At 55.4% G+C, this 12,002-nt stretch overlaps 2 protein-coding genes across 2 annotated transcripts; both read right to left on the bottom strand.

The window, feature by feature from the left end:
* Positions 1 to 8,123: 8,123 nt before the first annotated feature.
* Positions 8,124 to 8,732, bottom strand: LOC142977775 (uncharacterized). The gene has a single exon (XM_076121862.1). The coding sequence runs from the start codon at positions 8,730 to 8,732 to the stop codon at positions 8,124 to 8,126; it is 609 nt and encodes a 202-aa protein (XP_075977977.1).
* A 2-nt stretch (positions 8,733 to 8,734) lies between these two features.
* On the bottom strand, positions 8,735 to 10,612 carry LOC142977774 (uncharacterized). Its single transcript, XM_076121861.1, has one exon. The coding sequence runs from the start codon at positions 10,610 to 10,612 to the stop codon at positions 8,735 to 8,737; it is 1,878 nt and encodes a 625-aa protein (XP_075977976.1).
* Between the last annotated feature and the right edge of the window lie 1,390 nt (positions 10,613 to 12,002).

Raw genomic sequence — 12,002 nt, 5'->3', positions numbered from 1 at the left:
ATATAGAAAGAGTGAGAAAAGGAAGAGAGAGGAAGGTGATTGTAGGGTGTAAAACAAAGGAAGGAAGAAGTGAAATGATCAGCAGGATGCAGAGGTCCGGGCAAAACCTCCACGTGGAGGAAGCGAAGAACAGGGACCCGCTGCTGCTGCTCAGGGGCGTCATAAAGGTCCTCAGTGACGAGGAGATAGTGGCGGCCCTGAGAAGCAACAATGGGGACGTTTTCCGCGGCCTCGACGGGGAGGACGCCCGTATCTCTGTGAGATACAAAAGGAGAGCAAGAAACCCGCACACCTGCAACGTCGTCCTGAGCACGTCACCGATAGTCTGGAGGAGAGCGCTGGAAAAGGGGCGCTTGAGAGTGGACCTTCAGCCCCTGTGGGTGGAAGACCAGTCGCCCTTGATCCAGTGCACCCGGTGCCTGGGCTACGGGCACGGAAGACGGCTCTGCAAGGAGGCGGTGGACCTGTGCAGCCACTGCGGCGGCCCGCACCTGAGAGCGGAATGCCCACAACACCTGGCAGGCGAACCCCCGGAGTGTAGAAACTGCCTAAAGGCAAAGGAGCAGAACGTAGGCCACAACGCCTTCAGTCCCGAGTGCCGCGTTAGGAAACGCTGGGACGAAATAGCGCGGGCGACAGTGGCCTACTGCTAAGATTGTCTCGGAGACCGGCAGGAAGCCATACCAGATACTCCAAGCAAACCTGCAGAGAGCCAGGATCGCCACCGAGGAGCTGATAATGGAAGCCGTCAACAGCCGAGCCGCAGCCGCACTGATCCAGGAGCCGTACGTCGGCGGGGCGAAAAGTATGAAGGAGTTTAGAGGCGTTCGAATCTTCCAGAACGCAAGTCCCGGGGAGGGTACTGTTAAGGCCGCGATCGCAATATTCGATCAGAGCCTTAATGTGGTTCAGTACCCAGAACTCACCAACAACAATATTGTTGTGGTGGGGATCAGGACAAGCGCCTGGGAGATCACGCTAGGCTCCCTATACTTCGAGCCGGATAAGCCAATAGAGCCGTACCTCCAGGAAATCAGAAGGGTGGTACTCGCCACGGGGACCAGAAAACTGCTCCTGGGCGGCGACGTAAACGCGAAGAGTATCTGGTGGGGTGGCACAGAGACCGACAGCAGGGGCGAGGAGCTCCTATCAACTCTCGATGAACTGGGCCTTCACACATTAAACAGAGGCGGAAGACCTACCTTCGAAGTCGTTCGAGGGAACAGGTACCTGAGCAGCCACATCGACGTCACGGCGTGCACGGAAGATGTCCTGGAACTGGTCGACGACTGGAGCGTGAGGGATGGCGTCACAAGCTCGGACCACAACGCGCTACAAATACTGCTCAACTTGCAGAAATCGTCTGGTTGTAGAGTACACCGCACCACTAGGACCTACAATACGCGGAAGGCAAACTGGCCTCAGTTTCATGAGAAACTGGGCCAGTATTGGCAACAAAGCGGCCTCACGAAGGAGGAAGTGGACAAGGTGAACGATGGAGGAGACCTCGACAACATCGTCGAAAAGTACACCTTGGCCATCAAGGAGGCCTGCAACCAGACGATTCCAAAAGCTGCACAGGTGGAGAAACTGAGCACACCGTGGTGGTCCCAGCACCTAGCGGACCTGAAAAAGGAAGCCACGACCAGGAAGAGGAGGATCCGCTGCGCCGCGCCGATCCGAAGAGAAAAGGTTGTTCAGGAGTACCTCCTGAAAAAGGTAGAGTATCAGGAAGCGGTCGTGAAGGCTCAGGTCGAGAGTTGGAAGGAATTCTGCGGGAAACAGGACGCGGAGGGGGTCTGGGAAGGGATCTACCGGGTCCTGAACAGGACCAGCAAGAGGACCGAGGACATCCCCATGGTGAAGAGCGGAGTAGCACTGGACGAAGAAGGATCGGCAAGATGGCTTGCCGAGACCTTCTACCCAAAAGATGGCACAGAAGAAGACTCCGTCGATCACCAAGCGACAAGAACCAAGGCCAGACAGCTGGTGGAAGCAGGCGGCAGCTGCGACGAGCCTCCCTTTACCCTGCAGGAACTGGTTAGGGCTTCCTCCTCCTTTAATCCCAAAAAAGCACCCGGAGCCGACGGTCTGACCTCCGATATATGTAGCCAAGCGATTGGGAAAGCGCCCGAGCTATTCCTTGGCATCTTAAATAGATGCCTGGCGCTCGGACGCTTTCCCAAAGCCTGGAAGGAGGCAACCGTCGTCATCCTACGAAAACCCGGCAAAGCGGACTACGCCACCCCCAAATCTCACAGGCCAATCGGCCTCCTGCCCGTTCTGGGCAAAATATACGAGAAAATGGTGGTTGCCCGCCTAAAGTATTACGTACTTCCGCGCATGTCGGCGGTCCAGTTCGGCTTTATGCCACAGCGTAGCACCGAGGACGCCCTCTATATCCTTTTGCAAAACATCCGCAGCAAACTAGCAAAAAAGAAAATTACCACACTAGTGTCATTGGATATAGAGGGGGCCTTCGATAGCGCGTGGTGGCCCATGATTAGCGTGAGGTTGGCGGAGGAAAAATGCCCTGCCGGCCTCGCGAGAGTCATGGGCGACTATATGAGGGACAGGACCGTCGGAGTGCGTTACATGGGTGTGGAGCATAGGCGGGCAACGGAAAAAGGATGCGTGCAGGGATCAATAGGAGGCCCAATCCTCTGGAACCTATTGCTGGACCCTTTGCTAAAAGGCCTCCAGGAAGGGGGGCATTACGTGCAGGCTTTCGCGGACGACGTTGTCCTGCTATTCGAGGGGGACACAGGCCAGGAGGTAGAGAGACGTGCCAATGCCGCTCTCGAGTATGTTCGGGCGTGGGGTGTCAAAAACAAACTAAAATTCGCACCACATAAAACCTGTGCTATGGTAATTACCAACAAGTTAAAGTACGACACCCCACGACTGTCCATGGGCGGGATCGGCATTGGTATGTCTCAGTCAATTAAACTTTTAGGACTCACCATTGACCACAGACTCACCTTCAACACTCACATCACAAACGTGTGCGCAAAGGCGGCGGCAGTGTACGGCCAGCTCTCCAGGGCGGCGAAAGTCACCTGGGGATTGCATCCAGAGGTCATCCGCAGAATTTATACGGCAGTGGTGGAACCAATTGTCTTGTACGCGTCGAGTGCGTGGGCGCCGGCGTCCAAGAAACTAGGCGCGCAAAAGCAGCTTAACGCGCTGCAGCGGAGTTTCGCACAAAAGCTTTGCCGGGCATATCGAACCGCCTCTCTTAACGCCACACTGTTGCTGGCTGGGATACTCCCCCTTGATCTCAGAGTCCGTGAATCGGCTACTCTTTACGAGGCCAAGAGGGGGGTGCCCCAGCCGGCAATAGGCGACCGAGAGGTGGAACGAATGTCCTCGGCACTGGTTAGGCCCCACCCCGCGGAGCAAACCGAGCTAGAGCTGGGAAGACTGGTAGACGAGGAACAACTTAGAAACAACAGTAACTTCGCGGTCCGCATTTACACGGACGGGAGCAAGATTGAGGGCAAAGTCGGAGCAGCCCTCTCCATTTGGAGGGGGGAGGCCGAGACAAAAACCCTCAAGCTTGCTCTCCCGACGTACTGCACCGTCTACCAGGCTGAGCTTTTGGCTCTTTGCGAAGCGGCAAAGGAAGCGAATAAGCGTAAAGAAGCGACTTTTGCGGTCTACAGTGACTCTATGGCGGCCCTCCAAACAGTCGTAAACCCCGCTGCCCTCCACCCCCTCGCGGTGGAAACCAGAGACGCTATTAAAAACTGTAACACCCAGAACAAGAGCGTCTCCTTGTTCTGGGTAAAAGCCCACGCAGGGCTGGAGGGCAACGAGAGAGCGGACACACTCGCGAAGGAGGCCGCCCTGGGGTCCAAGAGTAGGCCTAGATACGACCGGTGTCCGGTCTCATACGTCAAGCGAATAATCCGCTCGGAGTCGCTTGACGAATGGGACCGGAGGTACAGCTTAGGGACAGCCGCGAAAATCACTAAGATGTACTTCCCGAGCGCAATCGACGCGTACAGGATAGTGCGAAAAATAAATCTGGACCATGAGGTGACCCAAGCCTTAACGGGGCATGGTGGGTTCTCCGAGTACCTGACTAGGTTCAAGTGCAAGGAGGACCCAACATGCATCTGTGAACCTGGGCAGCTGGAGACACTGCCGCACCTCGTGTCAGAGTGCCCCCAGTTCGAGAAGGAAAGATTCGAGGTCGAACAAAAGTTAGAAATAGAACTAAAACCGAAAAACTGGCCTAAACTTGTAATGGATAAATTGAAAAGAGAATTGTTCATAATATACCTTAAGAAAATAGTAAAAATTGTTAACAGAAGAAACGAGACCAATAATATAAGATAATAGTGTAAGAAAAAATGTTTATCATATATATTTAATCATATATACTGATAGCATTAAGCCATTAAGCTAAGAATAGTAAATAAGGAAATAATGTGTAAGTAGAATACAAATAAAAGTAAATGTTAGTACAAAATAAGAATAGCATATAAGAATAGCATGTAAGATAAACAAATGTATATGAATAAAACAAATATCCCTAACCTCCCCCAATCCCCCCCACCCCCCTCCCCGAGTTGTGTTAATGCTAGAAATAGAAAAGCATAGGAATGAAAGAATGAAAGAAAGATGGATAAAAGTACGAGAGGCATAAAAGCGAGAAAGTATGGTACTAGAGAACGGAATGAATGTGGTAGAATAGGCCCTTTTAGGGTAGGATAAGAAATAGAAGTAAAGAAAAATAAAATAGGAGTAGTTTGTATAAAAGTCCCTGGACGTCCCGCGCCAGGGGTACAGAAAAAAAAAAAAAAAAAAAAAAAAAAAAAAAAAAAAAAAAAAAAAAAAAAAAAAAAAAAAAAAACCTAACCTAACCTAACCTAACCTAACCTAACCTAACCTAACCTAACCTAACCTAACCTAACCTAACCTAACCTAACCTAACCTAACCTAACCTAACCTAACCTAACCTAACCTAACCTAACCTAACCTAACCTAACCTAACCTAACCTAACCTAACCTAACCTAACCTAACCTAACCTAACCTAACCTAACCTAACCTAACCTAACCTAACCTAACCTAACCTAACCTAACCTAACCTAACCTAACCTAACCTAACCTAACCTAACCTAACCTAACCTAACCTAACCTAACCTAACCTAACCTAACCTAACCTAACCTAACCTAACCTAACCTAACCTAACCTAACCTAACCTAACCTAACCTAACCTTTTTTTTTTTTTTTTTTTTTTTTTTTTTTTTTTTGACGATGGGGAAATGCATTTACGCATTCCCGGCTTTAAGTTGGGGCAAAACCGGGATATGTGGGACTCACCCGAGACTAGGTACTACCCACTAAAACCCCACCGGAACAACGTCATCGCCATAGTGGGGTGGTGCAGGTTCACTTGCGTATTTCACTGCGACCACCCCGGCGCGGCACCTCCATGCCAGGCGCCCGAAGTTTGTAAGGGCGCCCAATTTTACCCAGGTGGGGGCCCCCAAGCCCCCAAGAACACAAAATAACAATACTTTACAACATCACAACACAAACACAATCAAACACAATAAGGCAGGCTATGGCGGGGGGAGGAGATGCGCATATCTCCTCCTTCGCTGTCCTCGTCTCCGCTGGCGGCGCGGGTCGGAGGAAGACGCCTCCCGATCCCGCTCCGCGGCCTCCTTCTGCGACATGACTGACTCGCAGAAGGAGGACACCGCCCTCCAGGACCCCTCGCTTTCAAGCATCGAGTTGATGACACTTGGTAGCGAGAGGTCCCCCTCGACGTACGCCGACAGAGTGTGCCTTTGTGGGCTCCAGGCCGGACACTCCTCCAGGGTGTGGCGCGCCGTGTCTACGGGCGCGTCACACTCATGGCAGGCCGGGGTTGCTTCACGGCCCGCAATCTGGTGCAGGTATTTTCCGAAACAACCGTGACCGGTAAGCACCTGCACCAGCCGGTACGACAGTACCCCCCAACACCTATTTACCCACCGCATGAGGTGAGGCCGGATTGCCTCCACCGTTTCTCGGCCAGCGACGGGGGACAGCAACTGCTCCTCCCATCTGATAATCAGGTCAGCTCGAGCCTCCGACCTGATTCTCCGCACCTCGTCGCAATCCGGCCTCTCGCCGCGAGCTCGCGCCTCCATCTTACAGCGGTATACTTCCGCTAAGACCCCCGCCTGAAGCTCCCAGGGGGGATCGCCCGCTAGCAGGGTGGCCGCCGTCCAAGACACGGTACGGTACCCCCTTATTGCTCTCACCGCTATCGTCCTTTGTGGTCTTCTAATAAGAACTCGGTTTTTAGCGGTGAGAGCATCAGCCCATACTGGGGCACCGTACAGCGCCATACTTCGGATGACGCCGGAGTACAGGCGCCTGCAGGCCGAGCTCGGGCCTCCCAAATTCGGTAGCAACCGACCAAGAGCCGCTGCGGCGGCTATCAGTTTCGGGGCCAATTGTGAAAAGTGGGCCCCGAAATTCCACCTCCCATCAATGGTCAGGCCCAGATACTTCAACTGGGCCCGAACCGCGACCTCCACGCCTTGTACGACGATACGCGCGCCTGGAGGAGGACCCCTGCGCGGGCCGTGAAAAAGGAGGGCCTCCGTCTTTGATAGGGAGACCCTCAAACCCAACCGCGCTAGCCGGTCCACCACCAATGATACAGCGGTGGTGGCCAGTTGCGCCGCCTCCTCGTATGAACTCCCCCGGGTCGTGACGAAGGTGTCGTCAGCGTAGCCGATCACCTCCACGCCGGGAGGGACCGGACCCCGGAGGAGCCAATCAAAACCAATGTTCCACAGGGTCGGACCTAAAACCGAACCCTGTGGAACGCCGCAGCTCATGCGCCGCGCGCACCGCCGTCCATCGCTGCCGATCCAGGCGACTTCCCTGTCCTGGAGGTACGCCCCCAACAGCTTCCGGAGATACGGGGGCACTCCATGGTACCGGAGTGCCTCCATGATGGTTTCGAATGGGATGCTGTTGAAGGCATTCGCCACGTCAAGCGACACCCCCAGGACAACGTCTCCTTCAGCCACCGCCGCCTTGGTCAGCATTTTTAGAGCGGTCAGTGCGTCGATGGTAGACCGCCCCGACCTGAACCCGAACTGAGCCTCCGATAGCGGGGGCCCCACCACCTCCAAATGTTGGACGAGACGGGCCGCGAGAATCTTCTCGAGCAGTTTACCCGTCTCGTCCAGTAACACAATAGGCCTGTATGCCGAGGGGGAGTCAGGGGGAGTCAAGCGGATGATCTCCCCCCTTCGGGAGCAGGCACAGCCGGCCCACTTTCCACTGCTTCGGGAACTCTCCCCTGCCGATGCATGCATCGAAGAGTTCCCGAAGCTGCACCCCCAGATGCTTTAGGGCGAGGGCTAATACACGATGCATGCATCGAAGAGTTCCCGAAGCTGCACCCCCAGATGCTTTAGGGCGAGGGCTAATACACGCCCTGGGATGCCGTCTGGCCCCGGAGCCGTCCTCCTGCCACGAAGCCGGTCAAGAGCCATCTCCATCTCCCCCTCAGTAACAAGAGGGGGAGGAATTCCCTCCGCTGCAGGCTCCACGAAACTTGGGGCCATCACCGGGGGCGTGTGTCCCGGCGAGTTGGGGAACAATACGCCTACCACCCTTCCGAGGAGATCCGGCTGAAGCGACTCCGTCAGGGGTGCGCCCAGTGTGCGCAGCTTCTTGCGTGCTGCGCGATACGGACGCCCCCAAGGATCCCTATCGAGGTCCGCGAGGATCTCCTCGATTGCAGCCGATTTGGAGCGGCTTATAGCAAGCTGCAAGTTTTGCTTTGCCGCCCTGTACCGTTCCCACAACTCAGCCTGAGCCTGCTCGGCCCCCTCCCGACCCGGGTTACGCCAATTACGGGCCCTGCAGCGGGCATGGAGTCTCCGGGCTCCATTGGCGGCGTTCCGGAGTTCCGCTATCTCCGGAGACCACCAATACACCGACCGGCGCGCTTGACGGCGTCGCGCCCTCGGCATGGCCGCGTCGCACACTCTTGTGAGGGTGGTGCGCATACGACCAGCCAGCATCTCCGTGCTGGCTCCCTCTTCCGGTGCAGAGGCGAACCAACGATGAACGATGGCCGCCTCCTCCGCCAGTTCTTTATCTAGCCGGCTGAGGACCCATCTCGGGAAAGAACTGGCAGGTCGTACTGCACCCTCTACGAGGGGCAAATGAGAGGTCAACCACTGACCCCCCGTTGTGCCTTACACAGGTGTGGGCTGTTCCTTTATTGAGCAGGGACAGCCCGGAGAGGAGTCCCCAAACCTGCACCGCCTCACCCTTCCCGTCCGTGACGGGACAGCCCCACGCCCGGGACTTGGCGTTAAAATCGCCGAGGACCACAACCGACCCTGACGACCCACGGGCCACGGCCGCCCTGACAGAGTCCAGGAAAATTTCGAACTCTGCCAGGGAACGGTTGGGGGAGAAGTACACACCGACAATGGTGTACTCCCCCCAACCGGCTACAACAAAACCCATCCCCCTCTCGACAACCACGAGAGGGGGCCCAACGCCCATACGGCCAACAACCGCCACAGAGCCGGCCAAGTCCCCGGCCCAATTTGGTTGGGGAGGGATGAGGTAAGGCTCGCAAGCCACCGCCACATCAACTTCCCACTGCGCTAGGGACTGAAGGAAGAGGTCCTGGGCCCCCGCGCAGTGGTTGAGGTTCGCCTGGAGGAAGCTAGCGTGTCCGTTGTTAGCCATGATTATTCGGACATGCTAGCCTCCCGGGTCACTCCCGCTGGTCGAGTCGTGGCGGTGGAAGAGGTCCACGCCCCCACGCCCGATCTACCCTTTACCATGGGGGGAGAGCAGAATCTCCCCCCCATTAAGTGACCGGCCGGCTTCCCGGCAGCAGCGCAGACGCTGCAACGCATCGCTGCAGACTCGCAGGCCGCAGTCTTGTGACCCTCCTCGCCACACCGGTAGCAAACTTTGCTTCGGTCGACGGTGGAGGGGCAGGTTGGCCTAGTGTGGCCTACGGCCATGCACCTATAGCAGCGCAAGGGTCGTTGCTCCAGCAATCGGACCACGGCGGAGGTCCAACCGACGAGAAGTCGTCCCGCTTCTGAAATGGCTTTGGCGGCCGTCACCGGGCACTCTACGATGCATGAGCCCATGCCGTCGGGACCCGGGATGATCGGGTGGACCTTCACCTGGCCCAGAAGACAACCCCCGGCGTGGGACACGGCGATGGCAACCTTTCCCACGGTGGCCGTGTCCCCGAGTCCCGTCAGTCTCAGGTCCGCGCACTTGACGGGGACCGCTATGACCGCAACCCCGTCGAGGGCGGCCTTCAATTTCTCCGCCAGGGCGCAGGCCTTCTCTTGGCCTTGGGAGCCCGGGATCTCGATGATCCTGGCCCCGGTGGCGGACCGACGGAAATGGACGGACTCTATGCCCAGGTCCATCGGGTTGACTGCCTCTTCCGCGCGCTCCATGGCCTGGGCATAGGTCACACCCTTGGCGGCAGCCTCTGAATGGAGGGTTACCACCACCGCCGCCGACTTCGGAACAGTCAGCCTCGGCCTGGCCGGCTGCGGCTTCTTGGCTGCCTGAGAGGCCGGTGCCTGAGCCGTCGCATTAGGGGGAGTTTTCTTCCCCTTGCCCTTCCCCTTGCGTACCACCTCCGACCAGGTGGACGCTGATCCCGACGGACCCGCCTCCGGGGGAGCTTCAGCTGCCCTCGGTGTTGGGGCAACCGCCGGCAGTTCGACGACAGGGGGGTGACTTACCCCTTTCTTCTTCCCCCTTTTCCCGGCCCGCGAAGTGGGGAGAGGTCCCACGACATCCGAAGTCGGGGCCGGAGTAAGCACAGGCGTTGGGGTGGCAGGGGACCCCGCCGACATTCTGTCCGCCCTAAGGGGAGGACGGACCCTCGCCTCCGGGAGCAGGCGCCCCTCGATTCCTTCGAAGCGGGCGTCCAGCATCGTCCCTACCGAGGCGATGAGGGAGCGCCTTAGCTCTTCCAAGAGCTCCGCGACGGTCGGAGTGGAGTCCGAGGCCACAGGGGCAGGCGGTGGGCATGTTACTCTTGTTGCAGGAGGGGCCTTTGCCTGTTCCAACTCCCGCAAGAGCGCCTTCCTTTCCGCCCGGAGCACGTCGTTCTCACGACGAATCCGAGCGGATTCCACCCTGGTACGGCGGACTTCATCGGACACCGTCCGGTCCGCCAGGGCCTCCACAATGTCCAGGAGACCCGCTGCCGCCAGCTTAAGGGTTCTCTGGCAGCCCCCCTGGAGGTGGCCCGACTTGCGGACAACCTCATAAATTGCGGCCGCACTCTGGCCGGCCTGCGCCCTCAGTTGTTCGGCGTCCATGCGGTATGGAGACTCAGAGGCCGAGCTCTCCATACCCTCCTCAGGGTCAAAGACGGGATCAGGGGGAGCCATGACCCCACGGGACGAAACTCCGCCTCTGGAGGATGAAGCCCCAGAGGACGTTTTACCGCGCCGCGCCACCGGCCCGCGCGGGCACTCTGTCTCGGTCTCAGACCCAGACGGCCCAGATCCCAGGATTGGGGAAGTCCGGTGCCTCTTACGGCGGGCACCGCCGCCCGGAGCCGAACTGGAGTCCGACTCCATCAACAAATGCCGCGAACGGCAAATCCAAATCGGAACTAATCAGTGTCCAAAAGTATGCCAAGGTCACGAGTAAAGGAAAAAAGGAAGGGTCCGGGAAGCAGCCAAGGTCAAATTCGAAGCAAAAATCAGTCCATTAAGAAACGCCAAGTCGATGATTTGCTAAAAGGGTATCAACAAATCCAAATAAAATACGTGAAATCGAAATCCGGGAAACCAGCCAAGTCAGTACAGATTTTAATGTATGGTCGTCAAGATAACCCCCCCGGGGGCGTGTAACGCCCGGAAAACAACCCGGAAGTCGCTTTCCGGAGGCCCAGCAGTCACCGGAAGGGAGTCCAAATGTATCTCCAAGTCAATGCGATATATGAGAAAATCGTCTATGTAGGTGTACCTAATAGAAATGCAATTTCAGTCCAAAAAACAAGCCGGGTCGTTGTGAAAGTCACAGAAACAATCGTCCAAGAGATCTGGGAAGCCCAAGGAGTCATCCGAGAAAACCCAAAGTCGATCTTACCCCAACGATTTTGAACACCAACCTAACCTAACCTAACCTAACCTAACCTAACCTAACCTAACCTAACCTAACCTAACCTAACCTAACCTAACCTAACCTAACCTAACCTAACCTAACCTAACCTAACCTAACCTAACCTAACCTAACCTAACCTAACCTAACCTAACCTAACCTAACCTAACCTAACCTAACCTAACCTAACCTAACCTAACCTAACCTAACCTAACCTAACCTAACCTAACCTAACCTAACCTAACCTAACCTAACCTAACCTAACCTAACCTAACCTAACCTAACCTAACCTAACCTAACCTAACCTAACCTAACCTAACCTAACCTAACCTAACCTAACCTAACCTAACCTAACCTAACCTAACCTAACCTAACCTAACCTAACCTAACCTAACCTAACCTAACCTAACCTAACCTAACCTAACCTAACCTAACCTAACCTAACCTAACCTAACCTAACCTAACCTAACCTAACCTAACCTAACCTAACCTAACCTAACCTAACCTAACCTAACCTAACCTAACCTAACCTAACCTAACCTAACCTAACCTAACCTAACCTAACCTAACCTAACCTAACCTAACCTAACCTAACCTAACCTAACCTAACCTAACCTAACCTAACCTAACCTAACCTAACCTAACCTAACCTAACCTAACCTAACCTAACCTAACCTAACCTAACCTAACCTAACCTAACCTAACCTAACCTAACCTAACCTAACCTAACCTAACCTAACCTAACCTAACCTAACCTAACCTAACCTAACCTAACCTAACCTAACCTAACCTAACCTAACCTAACCTAACCTAACCTAACCTAACCTAACCTAACCTAACCTAACCTAACCTAACCTAACCTAA

Source organism: Anticarsia gemmatalis, chromosome 13 (genome assembly GCF_050436995.1).
Source record: "Anticarsia gemmatalis isolate Benzon Research Colony breed Stoneville strain chromosome 13, ilAntGemm2 primary, whole genome shotgun sequence".
Taxonomy (NCBI): Eukaryota; Metazoa; Arthropoda; class Insecta; order Lepidoptera; family Erebidae; genus Anticarsia; species Anticarsia gemmatalis.
This window is presented reverse-complemented; position numbering and strand designations above follow the sequence as displayed.

What these genes read in the sequence shown, in the direction of transcription:
- LOC142977775 (XM_076121862.1), bottom strand. Translation starts at nt 8,732, where the DNA reads ATGGCTAACAACGGACACGCTAGCTTCCTCCAGGCGAACCTCAACCAC.
- LOC142977774 (XM_076121861.1), bottom strand. Translation starts at nt 10,612, where the DNA reads ATGGAGTCGGACTCCAGTTCGGCTCCGGGCGGCGGTGCCCGCCGTAAG.